Genomic DNA, 22,518 nt, shown 5'->3' on the forward strand with positions numbered 1-22,518 from the left:
TGAGCAAAAAAAATTAAAATAATAATAACTAGTTAAATAATTCACTATTATATATTATGTGCATGTACTTGTGCTTGCTTATCTTTTTTTTCTTTTTTTTAAATCAGTGATACCTTTTTACGTAACTTGTGTCAAGTTAAATAATCAACATTAGGCCTTTATATTATGTATACATTTGTGCTTATATCGAGTAATCCATCAAGGATTTGACATTATCAAAATAATAATAAACATGACAGAAATGTGTCTTGACATATATCTTTCTTTTAGACTTCTATAATATGTACAATTGCTGTCAAACATTTTAAAAATTTACTATGTAATATGTACACAGTTTAGCGCTGGTTTACGTCTCCACTCATATACATGTTGGTGTACATGTTACTGATATTGAAACTAGTTATCAATTGAAATATTAGTATGAATGCTTAAAACAAGTATATTGAGTTATTATTTAACTTATAAAATTATGCAAAATATTTGCAAACCAAATTTAAAGTAAATAAATTATTTTGTTCAAATGTAAATTCAGAGTGGTAATTCCGTTACCGAACTGTGTAATTCCGTTACCGGCATTCAATGTTGTACAACAAAATTATGAAAAGACAATTTGTAATATAATTTCTAGTTTGTTAATCACAAGTCATTAGGTCATCATTTCATCATGAAGATAAATAATTCTTTCATCATACTTCAGAGTTTGTCAATGTTTTGCGGTGTCCGTTTTGCGTAATTCCGTTACCAGACTTTAATTAAGTACTCATGCACTACACCTTGCAGTAGGGAGTCTCACTTCTGCCCTTAACAAGCACTAGTGCAGTACTAGTGTATTACATAGTTGTATCATTATGAAAATTTTTCTTATGTTTATGCCTGAAATATCTCTCCAAATCGTAATTCTGTTACTGTGGAATTGCCCAAATCAAAAGCTGTTATTTCTGTTTGTCTCAAATATTCCATGTTGCTGTTGGTAGTGTTTTTCTCAAGTTGTTTAAGCACGGTGCAGCACCATGCCTCAATAGTCTAGCACCATCTTGCCTTAATCAGCACCATGCTGCCCTGAGATTAAACAAGCCTTTTTCACTAATTAATTCTAAAATTGCCTTTATTAAACACCCAAAAAGGTATTATTAATTAATAAAATATGCCTTTTATATCTTCTGCCATTCAAGCACATAAATTACATTAATGTTTATTTAACTTAATTTTTTTGTATTTTTAATGAAAAACAAGTGCCCCGAAAATGGTGAAAATGCCCCAAAAGTGTTTGGTCTACCATGCCGTGCCAAATTTCTAGGGAAATCACTACTGTTAGAAACATCACATTGTAAGAGTACATGTAATTAATTGTCTAATTACCATACTACATATACTTTTCAGAACTGTTTCTCAATTTGTAACATTTGCTGTTAAATTAAAATTGGAGAAGCAAAGATTGCTTCCAACTTGGACACAGGGGCGAGACGTAGCCCAGTGGTAAAGCGCTTACTTAATGCATGGTCGGTTTGGGATCGATCCCCGTTAGTAGGCCCATTAGGCTATTTCTCGCTCCAGCCAGTGCACCACGACTGGTACATCGAAGGCTGTGGTATAATGTGCTATCCTGTCTATGGGATGGTGCATATAAAAGATCCCTTGCTGCTAATCGAAAAGAGTAGCCCATGAAATGTCAACAGCGGGTTTCCTCCCTCAATATCTGTGTGGTCCTTAACCATATGTCTGACGCCATATAACCGTAAATAAAATGTGTTGAGTGCATCGTTAAATAAAACATTTCATTTGACACAAAATGAATTGCAAGCCTTGAATGAGTTGATGAAAGCATGAAATAAACAATTGTCACAATTTGTACATTTCATGTCACATGATCCATGCGACTCGGTCCTAGACCAGCCTCAGTGGTGTGTAGTGGTTAAGCCATCAGACTTTTATGGCCGACTAGTAGGTACTGGGTTCGCATCCTGGTACTGGCACCATGCAGCTCCCACCCAGGGTGAGGTTTATGTCTCGGTGGGTAGGTGAAAAGCCACTACACTTCTCTCTCACAGTCACTAATCACTGACAGACTGTCCAGATAGATGAGGTGTGTGCCTTGAACAACGTGCTTGGACCTTATAACTGAATATAAGCATGAATAATATGTATAAAAGAAACGAAATGACTCTATCCTCAGTAACTCAGATGCCACATGTGACTGTTGATTTTAATCTACTAAGCGCACAGTGAGAGAATGATGATAAGTATGATAATCACAATGACTGCTATCACAATCCCCGCAATACAGAACTTTAACCGTCTCGTTTTCGCCTGGTAACTTTTGGCTCGCTTCAACCGAGCATTTGCGAAGACTACGTTTTCGCTGGCATCACCAATCTTCGCGTCGATCGAGTGGATCGTCATCCCCTGCTCGGCGACTAGTATGTTCATGTCCCTAAACAGCTCGTTGACTTGCATGACGCCTTTCTCGAGCGACAGAATTTCTTTTTGCCGTTCCTCGATTTTGCATTGCACCATCTCCTCATTCATCACGTCCGATATGAAATTCTGCGTGAAGATCGCGTATGAGTCATCGTCGAGAATCTGGCTGATCTCGCTCTCGCTCATGTTGCCATGGCAACCGGTGACGGCCAGCTGTTTCTTGACGCGTTGCTTCATCTTGTCCATGTAGTCGACCTGCCCCTTGTAGAACCGGTTCGTTGCCTGGATGAACTCTGTGGTTAGCCGGTTCACCTGCTGTTCCTTGACGCGGGCCACGGCCATGTCCATCAAACCGGAATTCTGGTTCTGAAGATTCTCGTCCTCCAGTTTGCGCATGTCGCCCCGCACCAGCTGTAAGTTCGTCTGGATCTTTGAGATGGTTCGGTCGCACAGGAGCACCTGCGTCTTGTCGCAGAACGGGTTGTTCAGGATGTCGCACTGCAGTTTCACCATCGTTGTGGTCTGCTGCTCGACATCCTTCAGCAATTTCTCTATCCGACTGACCTGTGCCAAGACTTTCTGCACGTCTTCCTTGCCTTTCGTCTTGTTGACACTGCCCGAATCTTGCTGCTTCATTTGCATCTCGGCCAGTCGGTCTCGCACTACTGAAGCACACATTGTGTCCCTCTTACTGCATTATGTCCCTCTTACTGTGCTGTGTCCCTCTTACTGCATTGTGTCCCGATTACTGCGTTGTGTCCCTCTCACTGCACTGTGTCCCTCTTACTCTGCTGTGTCCCTCTTACTGTGCTGTGTCCCTGTCACTCTGGTTTGTCCCTCTCACTCTGCTGTGCCCCGCTTACTGTGCTGTGTCCCGCTCACTCTGCTGTGTCCCTCTCACTGCATTGCGTCCTTTTTACTGCACTGTCCTGCTTACTTGTATCCCTCTTACTGTGCTGTGTCCCTGTTACTGAGCTATTTCCCTCCTCTCACTGTGCTGTGTCCCTCTCACTGTGTTGTGTCCCTCCTCTCACTGTGCTGTGTCCCTCCTCTCACTGTGCTGTGTCCCTCTTACTGTGCTGTCCCACTTACTGTGTTGTGTCCCGCTTACTGTTCTGTGTCCCTCTCACTGTGTTGTGTACCTCTTACTGTTATGTCCATCTCACTATGGTATGTCCCTATTACTGTTAATATCTCTCTTACTGTTGTCTCTTACTACCGTCTCTTACTGTTGTGTCCCTTACTGTGTCTCTCTTATCGTATTGTCCCTCTTACTGTGTTCCTCTTACTGTGTTCCAATTACTGTTATGTGTCCTTACTGCTGTCCCTCTTACTGCTGTTTCGCTCTTACTGTTTTGTCCCTCTCTGTGTTTTCTCTTACTGCAAGGGTTGTGTCCCTTTTACTGTCTGTCTTGTGGTGCCTCTCTCATTCAACTGGTGTCTTACTGTCTTTTATTATGTATTACTGCCGTCGTTCTTACTGCATAACTGCCTGTCTGAATTCTGTTTTAAATCTCTGGTTGTCTCACTGTCTCTTTTCTAGTTGTGCTGTCTCTCATTCAGCTGGTCTTCCTCTGTGTCTCTTATTATGCAGTATCGCTGTCTGTTATAATTACTGCATGTGTTATTGTCATTTTATAATCTTATTCTGTTCCTGTCTTTCTTAGAACGAATGTCTTTTCTCTCCCTTTCTCTATTTCTGTATCAGTAATTCTGTGGTAGTTGTGTCTCCTTTTCTGTTTCTCTCTCTTTTTAAATTTCAGAGTCTTTAAATTCTCTTTCATTCTGTTGTTCCATACTGTCTGCTATTTCTCTCTGTTATTCCGTAACGTCTGTATTAGTCTGTTACTTCTCTCTGTTATTCCATAACGTCTGTATTAGTCTGTTATTTCTCTCTGTTATTCTGTAACGTTTATTTCTCTCTGTTATTCTGTAACGTTTGTGTTACTAAGTCTGTTATTTCTCTGTAATTCCGTAACACCAGTGTTAATCTGTTACTTCTCTCTTATTCCGTAACATTCGTGTTTGTCTGTTATTTCTCTCTGTTATTTTTAACGTCTGTGTTACTAAGTCTGTTATTTCTCCATTCTCTTATGTCCGTATTTCTCTTCCGATCTACCAGTAAACTGATCAGTGATTCATACCTGAGGCCAGGTGTTGCACTCTGAAGGTTTGAACATTCGACGATGATCACGACACAATCAGGAGCAATATATCCCAAACGTCAACTAACATGTGTACAACCTACACACACACTCCTCTGGAGAAAGCGAATCCTTTTTCAACACCAGTACATGTAAAATTCCCAACTGTGACCCTAACTGTGACAACACACAGACCATCCCATTTGAAACAAAGGTAGGACCATTCAATTTACACACACACAGAGAGATCCCAGTAAAAAAAACAAAAAAACCCAGCTTTACCTGGCTGTTGAATATTTAAAGTCTGTTGCTTATTGTCATGTGGTTAATCCCACTCTCTCAATTGGGACTCTGATCTAGGCAGACATAGGAGCAGACCTTGTACTATGGACTAAGGTAAGCGAGATAGTTTTTATTGCTAGTATTATATTGTGAATTGAGTGTTTTTTACTTCAGTTTAAGGCGTATTTTGTAGTTCTCTGCAATTTTATAAATGCTCTAGGTGTACCTTGCTTATTAGTTATTCATCACATTCTCCAGCCCAACCAATAGTGACATATCTACTATATTTTGTAGCCATCTGAAATAGCAAAATGGAATCCATCATCAACAGTCCTAATGTTAGCCAGAAGGAAAGGCTTAGCCCAAAACTGCCTGAGAGTTTCAAAGAAATACGGGGTGAAATCGAAAACAGTATTATGACAAATATAGAAACAGATGTAGCGACGGACACCTCAAACCATGACTACTACGACGACAATTTGGAGGCGTACACCCGTTGGGGCAGCTACTACAAGAAACATTACCACTGACGCAGATATAGAATTCATACCCATATCTGCCCAAAACTACGAGACAAAGACCATGCTCTTAAACTTGCATTTAACTCAGTTAAAGTAAAAGACTGCAACTCCCCCAGAAGTGCTTCCAAAAGAAAAGGGTCCCCCATCCATTACATTGATAGTTCAGATGAGGATAGTGACAACCAAAAAACAGTCTCAGGCCTTGGCCAAAAAACCCTGTCAGACTAGGGCATTAAAATGAGCTAAGAGAACCAACAAACCCGTCCCATCACCCATGGCAGAAAGAATTTTAGGTCTCGGGAAAGTTTTATTTAACGCCGGGGATAACCCAACATTGTACCAATACATCTATTGGCAACAGGCAATTCAGGAGGAAAAAACTCAGAATAATGTAACAGATGTTATTTTCCACACGCGACTGGCCAGTGGCAAAACATTTTGGAAATCAATTCTGACCCAAACACGGGACATATCAATGGTGAGGCTCCTGATGGTACATGTATCCATCCTACCAGGCACCAAACCGACATTCGCCAATACTGTGTCAACATGTATAACTTTGTGATGATAACAATTGTAAATATTGAATGAAACCCACTGTTGCCACATGGCTAGTCTTTTATGACAGGCAGCAAGGGATCTTTTATTTGCGCTTCCCACAGGCAGGATAGCACAAACCATGGCCTTTGTTGAACCAGTTATGGATCACTGATCGGTGCAAGTGGTTTACACCTACCCACTGAGCCTTGCGGAGCACTCACTCAGGGTTTGGCGTCAGTATTTGGATTAAAAATCCCATGCCTCGACTGGGATCCGAACACAGTACCTACCAAACTGTAGACAAATGGCCTAACCACGACGCCACCGAGGCTGGTTCACCAAAAACAGGACGACGCACCCCACTGCGGACCACACCGAAGTCACAGCATCCGCCGTGACACCAGGTAAACCAGGTAAAGATAAGCCAGATAGCCCAGTCACTCCTCTGGAGAAGTCCACCTCTTCCTCTTTCACTCTTATATCGTTCCAACCAGTAGCCAACAAAAATCTAAGCACAAGATCAAGAGCCCGGATAGTCCTACCAGAAACCCAACCGCTAGGGACTTTGTTAAAGATAAACAAGTAACCCAATCTATAAAAAAAAACTAAAACAGGTAATGGTCACACAGGAGTGCCCAAGATAACTGTTGCACCTACACCCAAATCTCCAGGACCCTTTTCAGTGTTCGAGATTAAATTTCTTGGCCAGTATCCCAAATGGATACTAACATTTCAAAATCTGGTATCCCACCTGAGAATTTAGTATTATATGGCATCCCAGTGGGATACTGGGTTCTTGAAGTCTGGTATCCAAAATTAAATTCTGGTATCCCTGGGATATCGGGATACCGTTAATCTCGAACACTGCCCTTTTACAAGGAATTCCCGGTCAGAGCTGGTGGTGGTAAAACCCAATAACAACCGCAACAGAGCCAAACGCAAGCTCAAACTACATCAACAAAGCCTGCTCCCACCAACACTAGATGGCTGGTTAAACTGTACCCACTGCCAACAGAAGCCAACTCTCTTCCAACACTAAAAAGAGATAACCCCCCATTTAGTAATAAGGGAGACAAACACTTGGTCCAATGGAAACGTCTAAGTCAATGCCAGCGTCAACACCAGCGACCACTTCATCTTGGTCAGAGGATGTAAACATCTGCTAATTCCCTTTGAAAGGAAACCTAGCAGATGTCACCACTGTCAGCAATGGGGACACGGTGCTGCCAAATGTTGTCACCACACAGAAGCCCCCACTTACCACTGATGCGGGTGTAAGCATGAGCACAGTTCACGTAACTCGCCCTGCACCAGGCCAGTATAGTGTCCTAAATGTCTGAGCTGCCACATAGCCCATGACACTAGGTGTCACTATTATCGCAGGGACCAACCAAAAAAGATGGCTAAAAAAAAATCAAGCCCAATCAAACCACCAGCAACGGTTAACACTAACTGCACATATGCAGACAAGCTTAAAACCTCAGCCAATCTCAAAGTCAATCAACTAAAAACAATTATCGAAACGTTAGTTCAGAAAATAGCATCAATCAAAACAAATCTTAAAGGCATATTGTCACAGACCACTGACCTATTAAATGGCCTAGCAAGGTATTACGTGAAACATATGTATTTGGTTTGTCACTAAATGTACTTTATTCAACAATCTACGTAACCACCATACTTCACTTATTAATGATATTTTGTAAAAAAAATAACTGAATTATGGCAATGGTCCATAATTTAAAAATTAATATTGCCAAGAGGATTGACATGGATTTCTCTCCATCATGGTTTAGTTAAGGTGAGTCAATAGCCAGATTTGGTTTCTAAACATAGATGTAATTTTCATGTATTATCCACTTTTGGAGAAATAAGGTCCTTAAATCCGTGACAGTATGCCTTTAAGATCTAGATAAAAGTTAATTAATTACTCTAACCATAACTACGGGCTAGCGTCATGGGAGATACATCTCCATATGACCCCAATAATAAATCTAACATAGGAAATAATGGCCTCAGCGTTATCCAATGGAATGTTGGAGACCTCCATTCAATGGGACATGGTGCTGAGCCCTCCCAACTGATAAGCACTAGTAACAACAAGCCAGATATAATTTGCATTCAAGAAACTTGGCTAGGGGCTGAGGATAACAATAAAACAAATAAAATTAAAACTTGTAAAACATTTAAAATTCCTGGTTATACCAGCTACTATCAAGGTTTGCACAGGCTTGAAAAGGCCTTGAATTTGAGGTGCAGTCTTGAAAAGGTCTTGAAACTGAAAATTGCTGTGAAAAGGCCTTGAATATTCTAGTTTGGCCTTGAAAAGCCCTTGAATTTAGTAGATAATCATATGTAGTGAATTATATATTTTAATAAACTTATTATTAATATTATTTGATATATTTAAAAATAATAATCCACAAATAAACAGTTGTTAGCTATGAAAAATTACTTTAAATAAAATCGATGACGAAATTGTTTTGCACGGTATAAAATAAAGAGTTATTTCCCTTTGATAATCGGTAATTTCCATGCCGTAACATGCATGCAAATGGTGGCAACAGAAGCCAGTTTTCCTGTTTCAAAAATAGGTACTACTTGTAAAAATGGGGAAAACTGTTTTTAATCGCTAGTGGTTATCCGAATATGACTGGGTTACAGAATGCAAAGTGGACAATAGAAAGGCAGCGTTCATGTTGCAAGAAAACGTTGGATTTATCTAAAATGGGCGAAAGTGCACTCAAGTCGCATATGTAAGGAGCCTTGAAAAAGGTTTTTGCTGACTTGAAAAAGCCTTGAATTTTAGTGGTGAGTGGCTGTATGAACCATGTAGAGAGGAATCCTGCTATACTCATAGGAAAAATAGCACTAGAGGTGGACTAGCCACACTAATTAAAACTAACACATCACACTTGGAAATTAAATATCAATCTACTAATAACAACTTAGAAGTCTAAGCCGATTAACATTATTAATGTTTATAGTCCTCCAGGAACTGCTCAGAGTAGCATAACCATTCAAAATTATAATAATCTCATAAATAAAAACAATAATCTAATTTTAGTCGGTGACTTTAACTGCCATAACACACTGTGGGGGGAGTCCTAACACCGACCCACAGGACGAAATTGTTGAAGAATTTATTAATAATAATAATTTAGTATGTCTTAACGATGGCAGTATCATGTATATATCTGATATTAACAACAGTACTTCTGCCATCGACCTAACTTTAACATCAGCTAATATAGGAGCAAATACTCAATGGGAATCAATGGATACCCTTAATAGCGACCATTTTCCCATTCTAACCACTTATAGATGCAACACTAACTTCTCTGAAGACAAAATTTTTATTCCAAAATTTAAATTCTATAGCTAACCAGTGACTGTAAGACAACCATGCTAGAGGCTGTACCACTGGGCTACGTCCCGCCCTGATATCCGAAACAAGAACATATCTTTAATATGTAATGTTAGTCATAAAACAATAGCTGTATATCATAAAGCATCTGCCGGGTGTATACTACCAAATCAAATCCCATAGACGACAATAGTAACATATGTGGCTAAAACTCTTACCTGCAACGTATCAATTGACATAAACGCCACGGATATAAATACTACCACCCCTCACCCTTAAAGTGAATCAGAAAAAACTTGGGGTCAAGCTGCTAATTTCTGAGATAACGGGTAGCATCTATAACTACCCTAATTCCGCACAAAATTTGAGTACTGTTTTTTTTACAGGTACCCCATACATGTTCCAACCACAAGGCTGCTTGACACAGTGGTACTAGATGAAATAAAATTGCATAAATGTTTAGCCCAGATGAAACTATTTTTTTTTACAACCATCACAGGACTTGTGGTGTTCACTTCTCTATCAAAAGTTCGGTGCACCTCGAACTTTGACCCAGCTGGAAGTTATTTGGTTTAGTACTACCTATACTGGCAGTAAACTATGGAGGCGCAGACCCTAAATTGTTCCTGTGAACACCAAATTTAGTTAATCTACAAACCTGCAACACATCAGGGTACGGATATAACAAAGAGAAGCTAAAATCTGTGATGTTTAAACAGAGAAATAAAGTAAAGTTTGTTTTATTTAACGACGCCACTAGAGCACATTGATTTTTTATCTTATCATCGGCCATTGGACGTCAAACATATGGTCATTCTGACACTGGTTTTTTTAGAGGAAACCCGCTGTCGCCACATAGGCTACTCTTTTATGACAGGCAGCAAGGGATCTTTTATTTGCGCTTCCCACAGGCAGGATAGCACAAACCATGGCCTTTGTTGAACCAGTTATGGATCACTGGTCGGTGCAAGTGGTTTACACCTACCCACTGAGCCTTGCAGAGCACTCACTCAGGGTTTGGAGTCGGTATCTGGATTAAAAATCCCATGCCTCGACTGGGATCTGAACCCAGTACCTACCAGCCTGTAGACCGATGGCCTAACCACGATGCCACCGAGAACGGTAAACAGGGAAATAATACTATCTAGAAATAACTAGAGCTTGTCTTGATAATCATGACTTCTCAGACGAACGTGCGTTTTTATAATTATGCAAAAATTTATTTTAGGGTATTACAAAAACATGGATGACGAGAACCACTCCAGGTGTACGGAAATGAATATTCTAAATAATAAAATGTAAGTATGTGTACTTCTAACATAAATTATCAAAAATGGCTTTTATAGTGAAAAATATGTTGTAATGTTTAAAAACTAAGGTATGTCCTTTTAAAGACATCTTCAATAATGACAGAGTAGCCCTACATTACCAGGGTTTTAAAGACATCTGCAATAATGACAGAGTAGCCCTACATTACCAGGGTTTTAAAGACATCTCCATTAATGACAGAGTAGCCCTACATTACCAGGGTTTTAAAGACATCTCCAATAATAAATGACAAGAGTAGCCCTACATTACCATAGTTTTAAAGACATCTCCAATAATGACAGAGTAGCCCTACATTACCAGGGTTTTAAAGACATCTGCAATAATGACAGAGTAGCCCTACATTACCAGGGTTTTATTTTGAAAATTTGACTTGATACCCATGGCTTTGAAACTGGGAATTTTAGCATTGTTTTACTAAAAATTGGGAACTTTCAGTTTCATTTCAAAAACATCTTATTAAGCCAAGTTAGAATTAAACAAGTAATGCTATATATGTATATGTATTTGTATATGCATGTACTTGTGTGTATATATGTATCTGTATATGCATGTACTTGTGTGTATATATGTATCTGTATATGCATGTACTTGTGTGTATATATGTATCTGTATATGCATGTACTTGTGTGTATATATGTATCTGTATATGCATGTACTTGTGTGTATATATGTATCTGTATATGCATGTACTTGTGTGTATATATGTATCTGTATATGCATGTACTTGTGTGTATATATGTATCTGTATATGCATGTACTTGTGTGTATATATGTATTTGTATATGCATGTACTTGTGTGTATTCAAATAAATATACCTACTGTGCATTACGAAACGTTACTGGGGTGGGAAGGTTTGTCAAGCGAATGAGATTTACATTCAGATTGGGAATGTTTTATTCCAAAACTGGGAATAAAAAAATGATATAGCCTCTGTAGAATGGTGGAGAATGGTGCCCATTATCGGAGTCTAGAAACAAAGGTGATAAAGCCCTGATTACACATGATACTTTTTATCAAAGAGAAATACTCATGTCTACGTCTTGAGGTAATGGCGGATGGGACTACCAGAGCACAAAACGTTTCACACAAACTGTCATTCTCAGGCCTCCAAGACTTAAACATTTGTGTAAACCATTCACGGGTTCAGTCAACCCATTTCATTTCAGTGAAAATCACCATGTTAGCCACAAGAGACAAGCACCTGTTGCGGTTGGAGAGACTATGACTGTGATGTGGAAGTGGACAGCGAAAGAAGTTGCCAGATCGGGAAGAAATGAGATGGAATTCAAAGGATAGAAAGGAAAGGGGACAGGGGGATTAAAAAAAACAAAAAACCCAGAAAATCATCATGACCATGTAACTGATCTCCTAAATGTAATGTGCAAACAAATAATCAGTTAAGCAAAATTAAGACTTGTGTGAAAGGTAGAGACGGTGAGACAAAGGCCGAGAGAGAGAGCGAGCGACAAGAGACACAGAGAGACCAGAGAGAAAGCGAGAATCTAGAGAAGAGAGAGAATGAGAAAGCAAGAGAGAGAGATCGAGTGAGAAAGCAAGAGAGAGATAGAGTGAGAAAGCAAGAGAGAGAGATAGAGTGAGAAAGCAAGAGAGAGAGAGATAGAGTGAGAAAGCAAAAGAGAGACAGACAGACACTACTGCTTCTAATACACAACAAATATAAAAAACATTTGTGTGAGCGATGTCAGAGAGACAGAGAGACACACACACACACAAACTACGGCTTCTAATACACAACAAATATAAAAAGCAAATCTTACAGTCTGCGACTCACCACCCTCGGCTGGATTAAGGTATCAGCGGTTCCAGGAATGGGGACACGAGCGGTCCGGAAATGATTGTTAAAGTCTGGCTGAGATCGTGACAAATTCCCCTTACCAAAGAATCCCTGGGAAAGAAAAACAAAGAAGTGAAGACAACATTTACAGTATTTTTGGATTATCATTGCTTTGTTTTTTGCAAAGGAAGATATACACAGGGGCATAGGCTAGGTGGGTCCCGGGTGGTGGTGGCAGGTTGGGATTCAGATGACCCATCCCCCCTGCCGAGTTTTAAACAATCTTTTAAATAGAGGATATTTCATGTTTTTTGTCAAATATGATTTATATCTCATTGGGTGAAGTTTGGAGTGTGATATGATTGCAAACTTCACGAGATGAGATATAAATCATATTTGACAAAAAAATGAACTTTTCTTTTTATTACATAACTTTTGGCAATTTACCTTTATTTTTAAAATGCCAGCAGTAAAATAGTTCTGGCTTTCTTACAGTGAAGATAACACTTACTACAGTGACGATAACATTTTTTGAGTGAAATTTTCACCGATTGATGACATTTTTATTTCACTGATATTTTAAGATATTTTACTAAATGTTATATAATAAAGTGCTATATTAGTCTATTGAATTGGTGTAGGTATCCAGTGCAAATTTAGACAAATGGGTCTACTAAGTTCATATTCAACCACCCATTCACTCCATGCAGATAACATCCCTGATACATTTTGTATACATGTATATTTGTATGTACTAAGATAGTTCAAAAGATTTACTCAACAAAACAATGACTCAGTCAGTGTCTGTATAGAGTACATGTACCGAGAAACATTAGAGATACTACTGACTCAGTTTGTATAGATATTTTGTTACGAGGTGAGACTACCTCACATAAATTAACATTATTGTGTTAGAATTTGTCCTCCAGAAGGGGAGTGACTAGTATTTCCTGCACATCTGTTTAGCACATCATGTAAGGTGTGGAAGAATAGTGAATGTGGGTATAATGACTCAGTTTGTATAGACAATTTATCCCATGGTGAGATTACCTCACATACGTTATGTTTGAACTTGTCTATCACATGATTAGCACAGCATGTTTGGTGTTGAAGAATAGTTAAAAGTTTAACTTTTTAGGAGATTGATTGCACTGCAATACAAAATTTAATATATTTTATTTAAAACTTCATATCATTACTTCCTTGGCACCATTTCAAGTGAGTGCTCTTCAGCTCGCCAAATGATTTTGATTATGGCAAAGACTGTGCTATATAAAACTGTGTTACCATTGTAGAGGAAGCTAATATCCTGTGCAGTAGAACCATTGACGACTGCTACATAAAACTAGGTCTTCCCATCTTGTAGAGGAAGCTGATATCCTGTATAGTAGAACCAGTGAAGACTAAGCTACATAGAACTAGGTCTTACCATCTTGTAGAGGAAGCTGATATCCTGTGTAGTAGAACCAGTGAAGACTGTGCTACATAGAACTAGGTCTTACCATCTTGTAGAGGAAGTTGATATCCTGTGTAGTAGAACCAGTGAAGACTGTTACATAAAACTACATCTTACCATCTTGTAGAGGAAGCTGATATCCTGTGTAGTAGAACCAGTGAAGACTGTTACATAAAACTACATCTTACCATCTTGTAGAGGAAGTTGATATCCTGTGTAGTAGAACCAGTGAAGACTGTTACATAAAACTACATCTTACCATCTTGTAGAGGAAGTTGATATCCTGTGTAGTATAACCAGTGAAGACTGTGCTACATAACACTAGGTCTTACCATCTTGTAGAAGAAGTTGATATTCTGTGTAGTAGAACCAGTGAAGACTGTGCTACATAACACTAGGTCTTACCATCTTGTAGAGAAAGCTGATATCCTGTGTAGTAGAACCAGTGAAGACTGTGCTACATAACACTAGGTCTTACCATCTTGTAGAGGAAACCGATATCCTGTGTAGTAGAACCAGTGAAGACTGTGCTACATAGAACTAGGTCTTACCATCTTGTAGAGGAAGCTGATATCCTGTGTAGTAGAACCAGTGAAGACTGTTACATAAAACTACATCTTACCATCTTGTAGAGGAAGCTGATATCCTGTGTAGTAGAACCAGTGAAGACTGTTACATAAAACTACATCTTACCATCTTGTAGAAGAATCTGATATTCTGTGTAGTAGAACCAGTGAAGACTGTGCTACATAACACTAGGTCTTACAATCTTGTAGAAGAAGCTGATATCCTGTGTAGCAGAACCAGTGAAGACTGCTACATAAAAACAAAACTAGGTCTTACCATCTTGTAGAGGAAGCTGATATCCTGTGTAGTAGAACCAGTGAAGACTGTGCTAAATAACACTAGGTCTTACCATCTTGTAGAGGAAGCTGATATCCTGTGTAGCAGAACCAGTGAAGACTGTGCTACATAAAACTAGGTCTTACCATCTTGCAGAGGAAGCTGATATCCTGTGTAGTAGAACCAGTGAAGACTGTGCTACATAAAACTAGGTCTTACCATCTTGTAGAGGAAGCTGATATCCTGTGTAGCAGAACCAGTGAAGACTGTGCTACATAAAACTAGGTCTTACCATCTTGCAGAGGAAGCTGATATCCTGTGTAACAGAACCAGTGAAGACTGTGCTACATTAAACTAGGTCTTACCATCTTGCAGAGGAAGCTGATATCCTGTGTAGCAGAACCAGTGAAGACTGTGCTACATAAAACTAGGTCTTACCATCTTGCAGAGGAAGCTGATATCCTGTGTAGTAGAACCAGTGAAGACTGTGCTACATAAAACTAGGTCTTACCATCTTGTAGAGGAAGCTGATATCCTGTGTAGCAGAACCAGTGAAGACTGTGCTACATAAAACTAGGTCTTACCATCTTGCAGAGGAAGCTGATATCCTGTGTAACAGAACCAGTGAAGACTGTGCTACATTAAACTAGGTCTTACCATCTTGTAGAGGAAGCTAATATACCCCGAGTGCTGTACGATCACGGATCGACCGTGTAAATATCCACTGTAGTAGAACCAGTAAAGACTGTGCTACATAAAACTATGTCTTACCATCTTGTAGAGGAAGCTGATATCCCCCGAGTGCTGCACGATCACGGATCGACCCTGTAGATATCCTGTGTAGTAGAACCAGTGGTCTGAAGCAACTGGTTCTCCAGTGATGCTCGAAACTGGGACAGGAAATGGAGATTCTTTAGAAAATCGAACTCTTCGCTTCTTACGAGCAGGTATCATCTTTGTGTCGGACAATTTTTAGAGTTCCAAAGATGATAAATTGAAATCCAGCTGCAAAATAAAAGAAAAAAATATTGTTCGAGTAACGGTTACAGAGATGATGAGTTAAAATCCAGGTTCAAAATAATGAGAGAATATGATATTAGTCAAACAATACAAGCACATGACAATACAAAATGTCTGATGAATTTACTTTGCATAAATTCAGCTAGTCAGTTCATTTGAGAGTTAAAGTTTGTTTTGTTTAACAACACCACTAGAGCACATTGATTTATCAATCATTGGCTATTGAATGTCAAACAGTAATTTTGATGTATAGTCTTAGAGAGGAAACCCACTTCATTGTCCATTAGTAGCAAGGGATCTTTTATTTACACCATCCCACAGACAGGAGAGCACATACCACAGCCTTTAATATACCAGTTGTGGTGCACTGGCTGGAACGAGAAATAGCCCAATGGGCGCACTGACAGGGATCGATCCTAAACAGACCACACATCAAGCGAGCGCTCTACCACTGGGCTACATCCCGCCCTCGTTTGAAAGACTAGCATGTTAATGTTTAATGATGGGTTAATAGTTTTAATTTGGTTTGGCTAAAGAGACAGAGAGTCCTCCCCATATTGATATTGATATGTAGGGGAAGGCTAGAGGAAACTAATGCTTTGGCAATTGTCGACAACCAAATGGTTGCAAGCTACTGTGTCTAAAATACACATTTTTTCCGTAATCTGATGCCACAGAGCTTTAATTTGATTATTCTCGAGTCCTGTCATGACATTAAACTTACATGTTGTTAACCAGTACTAACACTACACGAAGAAATACTTTCCTCTACGTCACCACAAAAAAGTACAGTCACCGTGTTACAGTGCAGGTTCTTTTAGCATAGGGGCGTCGGGTTTTTTCCAGTAACATTGGTACTGGTTAACGTCAGTTTAATGTCATGACTGAACTAGAGAATAATCAAACTAAAGCTCTGTGGCATCAGATTTAGGGGGGAAAATGTAATTTAGACACAGTAGCTTGTGACCATTTGGTTATCGATGATTGCCAAAGCATTACATAGTTTCCTCTAGCCTTCCGCTGCATATCAGTATCAATAAGCCATTATTATAAGGGGAGGGCTGGAGGTGACTCGGGCCACTGAATTTAGAAAGGAATGATCCTGGACCATCAGTGGAAATAAGGAACCATACGGTAGGCATCAATTAACCATAATTTAACATGTGCTGAGGTAATCATATATTACTGTATTTTCCCTTTCTCGAAGAACACGACAACGCGTCCGCATTTGATACAACGCCACCAGTCAAATCCCAATGCCGGTTCGACACTCGTATCCTACTGAGAACATTAACTGTTGCTATTTCTTTTCACGACGCTAATAATAGACCTATACTTCGTATAAATACAAATCATTCTTACCACCAAAATATAGACTGTAACAAAAGACAAAACTATCTACGTTCTAAATCAACTTCAACATTCTACCAGACATCAACACTCGTGCTTCTGTTATAAAAACTTCGGTTCACCGTAATTATCATTCGGCATACCTCGGCCGTGTAAGTTGAGGTCACCGGAACCGACCGAGCTATTCCGAACATTTATAATTCCTTTTACGAATATGACCGAATAAATTAACTGGTAGTTGGTGTTTGGAATGCGCAAGGCAACAGTCTATCATATAAAGATGTCAGCGGCAGTGGAAACGATGGACATGCACAACGATGTCCAGTACAATGGAAATGGAGAAAGAAATGGTGTTATTCGAGCTTTACTGACAGGTGAAACGTTTAATCGTATATATTTCTGAAAATAAAACATAATTACACTTGGTGACAATGTCAAATATTTTAACGAACACGCAACACGTTTTTCTCTAAATTCCTGCTAAACGAGATACTTTCACTTTCGAAATATTTTCCGCATCCTCTGTGTTTTTGGTATTTCGACCTACGAATACTGCAGACACCGACTCTAAATATGTATTTTACAAAGTAAATTAAAATAATTACACAACAGTAGACTAGTACATCATATATTATGCCTTACAGAATCATAACAATGCCCCTTATCAATTATCATAATCATCACCCCTGTCTGAAAACACCTGAACCCGACAGGTATGAAATGAAACTTATTCCGAATGAGGATACAATGTCAGATCCAGTAAAACTATTGATTGGGTGGGGGGGGGGGGGGGGTGTGGCAATGTTTCCGAAGGAATTTCTCGGATTCTACAACATAGAAAAAAACCCCTATAACTTGCAAAATTTAGGTGGGTCCTGGGGAAGCCTTAGATGCGCCACTGAGATCCTGCCCCAAATGGAATATCACATAACACCATTACGGGTAGCTCAATTCACCTACAGCCCTCCCCTTATTGATATTGATATGTAGGTGAAGGCTAGAGGAAACTCTCTGTAATGCTTTGGCAGTCGTCGACAACCAAATGGTCGCAAGCTACTGTGTCTAAAATACAAACGTTTTCCTAAATCTGATGCCACAGAGCTTTAGTTTGAATTATTCTCAAGTCAACATTAAACTTACATGTTGCTGACCGGTACCAGCATGAAATGTTTTTGCCAAATTAGAATAAAATTTTCAATTAAAATCCATCACTGGAACATCACTAATTAAAACAATGTTGATTTTAATGATTTTGTTTTCAGATCTCTACCAGATCACAATGGCTTACGCATACTGGAGAAGCGGGAAAATGAACAGCGTTGCCACATTCGATCTGTATTTCCGAAAGAATCCATTCTCGGGAGAATTCACCATATTTGCTGGTTTGGAAGAATGCATGAAATTTCTTGAGAATTTCCACTTCACATCTTGTGGTAAGTAAAACCGGTTATAACAGGGTGGGATGTATCCTAGTGGTAAAGTGCTCAGCTAAAGAGCGGTCAGTCTGGGATCGATCCCCATCAGTAGGCCCATTGGAATATTTCTTGTTCCAGCCAGTGCACCACGACTGGTATATCAAAGGCTATGGTATGTGCTAACACACCTGTGAGATGGTGCACATAAAAGATCCTTTGTTGCTAAATGAAAAATGTAATGGGTTTCCTCAAAGACCACGACTGGTATATCAAAGGATGTGGTATGTGCTGTCCTGTCTGTGGGATGGTGCATATAAAAAATCCCTTGCTACTAATGGAAAAATGTAGTGGGTTTCCTCTCTAAGACTAAATGTAAAAATTACCCAATGTTTGACATCCAATAGCCTATGATTAATAAATCAATGTGCTCTAGTGGTGTTACAGAAAGCAAATGTAACATTTTATAAGAACAGAAAGGAAAGTGTGGTTGGCACCTCACCATTTTTTTAAATTAAGACAGTTTAATGTCTACAAATGATTAAAGTTAGTTTTGTTTAAGGACGCCGTTAGAGCACATTGATTTATTATTCATCGACTATTGGATGTCAGACATTTGTTTTAACAGGACATCTTCAGAGGAAACCTTAATTTTTTTTGTCTGAAAGGGATTTTTATATGCACTTTGAGTATAGATCTAGTTTCTTTTTAGTAGTAACTACCAGTCAAAGCGGAGAAGACTATATGTCCTGTCAGTCTGTACATCAGTCTGTCTGTCTGTCTGTCTCACATATAGCTTTCTAGACTTTTCTTTAATGAAGATATTAAGCTGAAATTTTGTGTATATCTTTATCATGTTGGTTTGAGTTTCATGGGAATTTGCCCATATTTGACAGATATGGCCAAATCCGGTTTGAGTTTCATGGGAATTTGCCCATATTTGACAGAGATATGGCCAAATCCGGTTTGAGTTTCATGGGAATTTGCCCATATTTGACAGAGATGTGGCCAAATCGTATCAACCTATTTTCATGCTTATATCCAATTAAAGGGACATACCCTAGTTTTTAAACACTAAGACATATTTGTGACTATTAAGAGCCATTTTTGACAACTGAAATCATACTTTACTTTGATTTTATTGTTTAGATTATCCATTTTCGTACATTCGAAGTGTTTTTGGTCATCCTGGTGTTTTTAATATCACAAAATGCATTTCTCATGTTTTTAAGATTGCATGTGTGTCTGAGAAGTAACAATTATGGAGTTGAGTTTTAGTCTATTTTTAGAGGGTATTTCACCGTTTCAAAGTCAGAGTCTTGTGTTTCACTCAATTTATTCAAGGACTGTAACTCTGTCAGAAATGACATTTATCTATTTTTGACAGAGTTATAACACTTGAACTTCTTTGTGAGCCCAGTAGCTTAGGGGCATGAATTGCTTTAGCAGCACTCATGAAATGCCTGTTTTAATTCTGTACTTATGACATAGAGTATTTAAGTTTGTTTTGTTTAACGACACCACTGGAACACATCGGTTAATTAATCATCGGCTATTGGATGTCAAACATTTGGTAATTCTGACAAGTAGTCATGAGAGGAAGCCTGCTACATTTTTTCTAATGTAGCAAGGGATCTTTTATATGCACTTTCCCAGAGACAGGAAAACATATACCATGGCCTTCGTCCAGTTGTGGTGCACTGGTTGAAACAAGAAAAACCCCAGTCAGTTGAATGGATCCATTGTGGTGATTCGATCCTGTGATGCAAGCACCTCAAGCAAGCAATTAACCAGGTGAGCTAAATCTCGCCCCTAGAGTATTAAAGTCAATTTTTAATTCTACATTTCAGTTATTGCCATATAGATTACAATTTCTTTTTTAATTATTTAATTCTATATTTCAGACATAGAGTATTTGAAATCAGTTTTACCGAGTTCTACAGAACCAGAATTCTTCGATTATTTGGCAAATCTGACGACTAACGATGTGACCGTGCACGCTATAGAGGAAGGTACGATTGTGTTTCCCAAAGTACCGCTGCTCATTGTGGAGGGACCTCTGGCCATTGTTCAGCTGATGGAGACACCTTTACTCAACCTCGTTAATTATGCCAGGTAAAACTTGGAGAAAAACTCGTTCATAAGCTTGGTTAATGAAGGGGCATACAGGGCTAGCTCTGGGCGTGTACAAAATTTTGCCAAATTATCTATTTAACCCACCATTATTTACCGGCCTCGGTGGCGTTGTGGCAGGCCATCGGTCTATAAGCTGGTAGGTACTGGCATGGGATTTTTAATCCAGATACCGACTCCAAACCCAGAGTGAGTGCTCCGCAAGGCTCAATGGGTAGGTGTAAACCACTTGCACCGACCAGTGATCCATAACTGCTTCAACAAAGGCCATGGTTTGTGCTATCCTGCCTGTGGGAAGCGCAAATAAAAGATCCCTTGCTGCTAATCGGAAGAATAGCCCATGTAGTGGCGACTGCGGGTTTCCTCTCAAAACCTGTGTGGCCCTTAACCATATGTCTGACGCCATAAAACCATAAATAAAATGTGTTGAGTGCGTCGTTAAATAAAACACTTCTTTCTTTCTTTCCCACCATTATTTTTTTTTTTTTTTTTTTAAATATCAATTATTACATGAAATTTTTTCGTCAAATTAAGATAAAATTTGCCAGCTGTGTTTAAAATTCGCAATTGTTGAATTTGGCGAGTAGCAGAGATAACTGTGGGAATAGCATGATCTGGACCTGGGTGTTTGAATGTGAACCTAGTGGACCGTTTTCTACATTTGCCCTGGACACATATATATGAATAACCTAATATTACACAGTGACTTTTAAAATAATTTTTACACATATGTTTTATAGATGGTCATTGCGGGCTGTAATCACATTTCTGCCAGCCTTTTTTGTTCTTAATATATCATATAAAAAGTTTACGGTCAGTCAGAAAAAGACAGATCTCCCGTTGGACTTGTAGTTACATTTTTTAACTCATCCATCAGAATGTTTACTCACATTTGGTGAGCGGGTGAGTACTTTCTGGACCTCTGTTAATGGCATCACTGAAATTAAGGGCACAGGACGCTTTGATATTGGCCTACCTGATAGAATAGACCTTGCTGGCTGTCAGTACATTTCCATCAGATATTTTGATTTATTGAAGAGATCATTGACTTTAAACAATATGTTGCAAACTACTATAAGTCAAGATTTTATTTTATTTTATATATTGTCTTTTCAGTTTGGTTGCAACAAACGCTATGAGGTTTCGTTTAGCAGCTGGTCCGAACAAGCAGTTGTTAGAGTTTGGATTAAGAAGAGCTCAGGGCCCTGATGGAGGGCTGTCTGCTTCTCGGTACTGTTATCTTGGTGGTAAGTGCTGCCTTGTTGATGTTGGGGTTTGGATTAAGAAGTGCTCAGGGCCCCGATGGAGGGCTGTCTGCTTCTCGGTACTGTTATCTTGGTGGTAAGTGCTGCCTTGTTGATGTTCAGTTTGTATTAAGAATAGCTCAGGGCCCCGATGGAGGGCTGTCTGCTTCTCGGTACTGTTATCTTGGTGGTAAGTGCTGCCTTGTTGATGTTCAGTTTGTATTAAGAATAGCTCAGGACCCAGATGGAGGGCTGTCTGCTTCTCGGTACTGTTATCTTTGTGGTAAGTGCTGCCTTGTTGATGTTGGAGTTTGGATTAAGAAGTGCTCAGGGCCGAGACGGAGGTCTGTCTGCTTCTTGGTACTGTTATCTTGGTGGTAAGTGCTGCCTTGTTGATGTTCAGTTTGTATTAAGAAGAGCTCAGGGCCCAGATGGAGGGCTGTCTGCTTCTCGGTACTGTTATCTTTGTGGTAAGTGCTGCCTTGTTGATGTTGGAGTTTGGATTAAGAAGTGCTCAGGGCCGAGACGGGGGTCTGTCTGCTTCTTGGTACTGTTATCTTGGTGGTAAGTGCTGCCTTGTTGATGTTCAGTTTGTATTAAGAAGAGCTCAGGGCCCAGATGGAGGGCTGTCTGCTTCTCAGTACTGTTATCTTGGTTGTAAGT

General features: G+C 39.3%; 2 protein-coding genes and 1 long non-coding RNA gene across 5 annotated transcripts in view; 2 read left to right on the plus strand and 1 right to left on the minus strand.

The window, feature by feature from the left end:
* Positions 1–2,211: 2,211 nt before the first annotated feature.
* Positions 2,212–3,096, minus strand: LOC121378081 (syntaxin-4-like). The gene has a single exon (XM_041506181.1). It carries the CDS (start codon positions 3,094–3,096, stop codon positions 2,212–2,214), a length of 885 nt encoding a protein of 294 aa, XP_041362115.1.
* A 1,839-nt stretch (positions 3,097–4,935) lies between these two features.
* On the plus strand, positions 4,936–11,825 carry LOC121377653. Its single transcript, XR_005958640.1, has 3 exons — positions 4,936–4,958; positions 10,501–10,570; positions 11,769–11,825. It is a non-coding gene; the product is annotated as an uncharacterized LOC121377653 (long non-coding RNA).
* Positions 11,826–17,345: 5,520 nt separating this feature from the next.
* LOC121376783 (nicotinate phosphoribosyltransferase-like) overlaps positions 17,346–22,518 on the plus strand; it is a 31,639-nt gene continuing 26,466 nt past the window's right edge. For all 3 annotated transcript variants that reach the window (XR_005958528.1, XM_041504556.1, XM_041504557.1), the window contains exons 1-4: positions 17,346–17,440; positions 18,329–18,499; positions 20,383–20,593; positions 21,728–21,858. Coding sequence is in view for 2 of the 3 variants with exons in the window: in XM_041504556.1 (XP_041360490.1) it covers positions 17,347–17,440; positions 18,329–18,499; positions 20,383–20,593; positions 21,728–21,858 (607 nt within the window). In the remaining variant the exon portion in view is untranslated. The remainder of the gene's footprint in view (positions 17,441–18,328; positions 18,500–20,382; positions 20,594–21,727; positions 21,859–22,518) is intronic.

This window comes from Gigantopelta aegis, chromosome 7, assembly GCF_016097555.1.
Source record: "Gigantopelta aegis isolate Gae_Host chromosome 7, Gae_host_genome, whole genome shotgun sequence".
Taxonomy (NCBI): Eukaryota; Metazoa; Mollusca; class Gastropoda; order Neomphalida; family Peltospiridae; genus Gigantopelta; species Gigantopelta aegis.

Bases quoted from the DNA above. Each gene is read 5' to 3' on its own strand.
- LOC121378081 (XM_041506181.1), bottom strand. From the start codon at position 3,096: ATGTGTGCTTCAGTAGTGCGAGACCGACTGGCCGAGATGCAAATGAAG.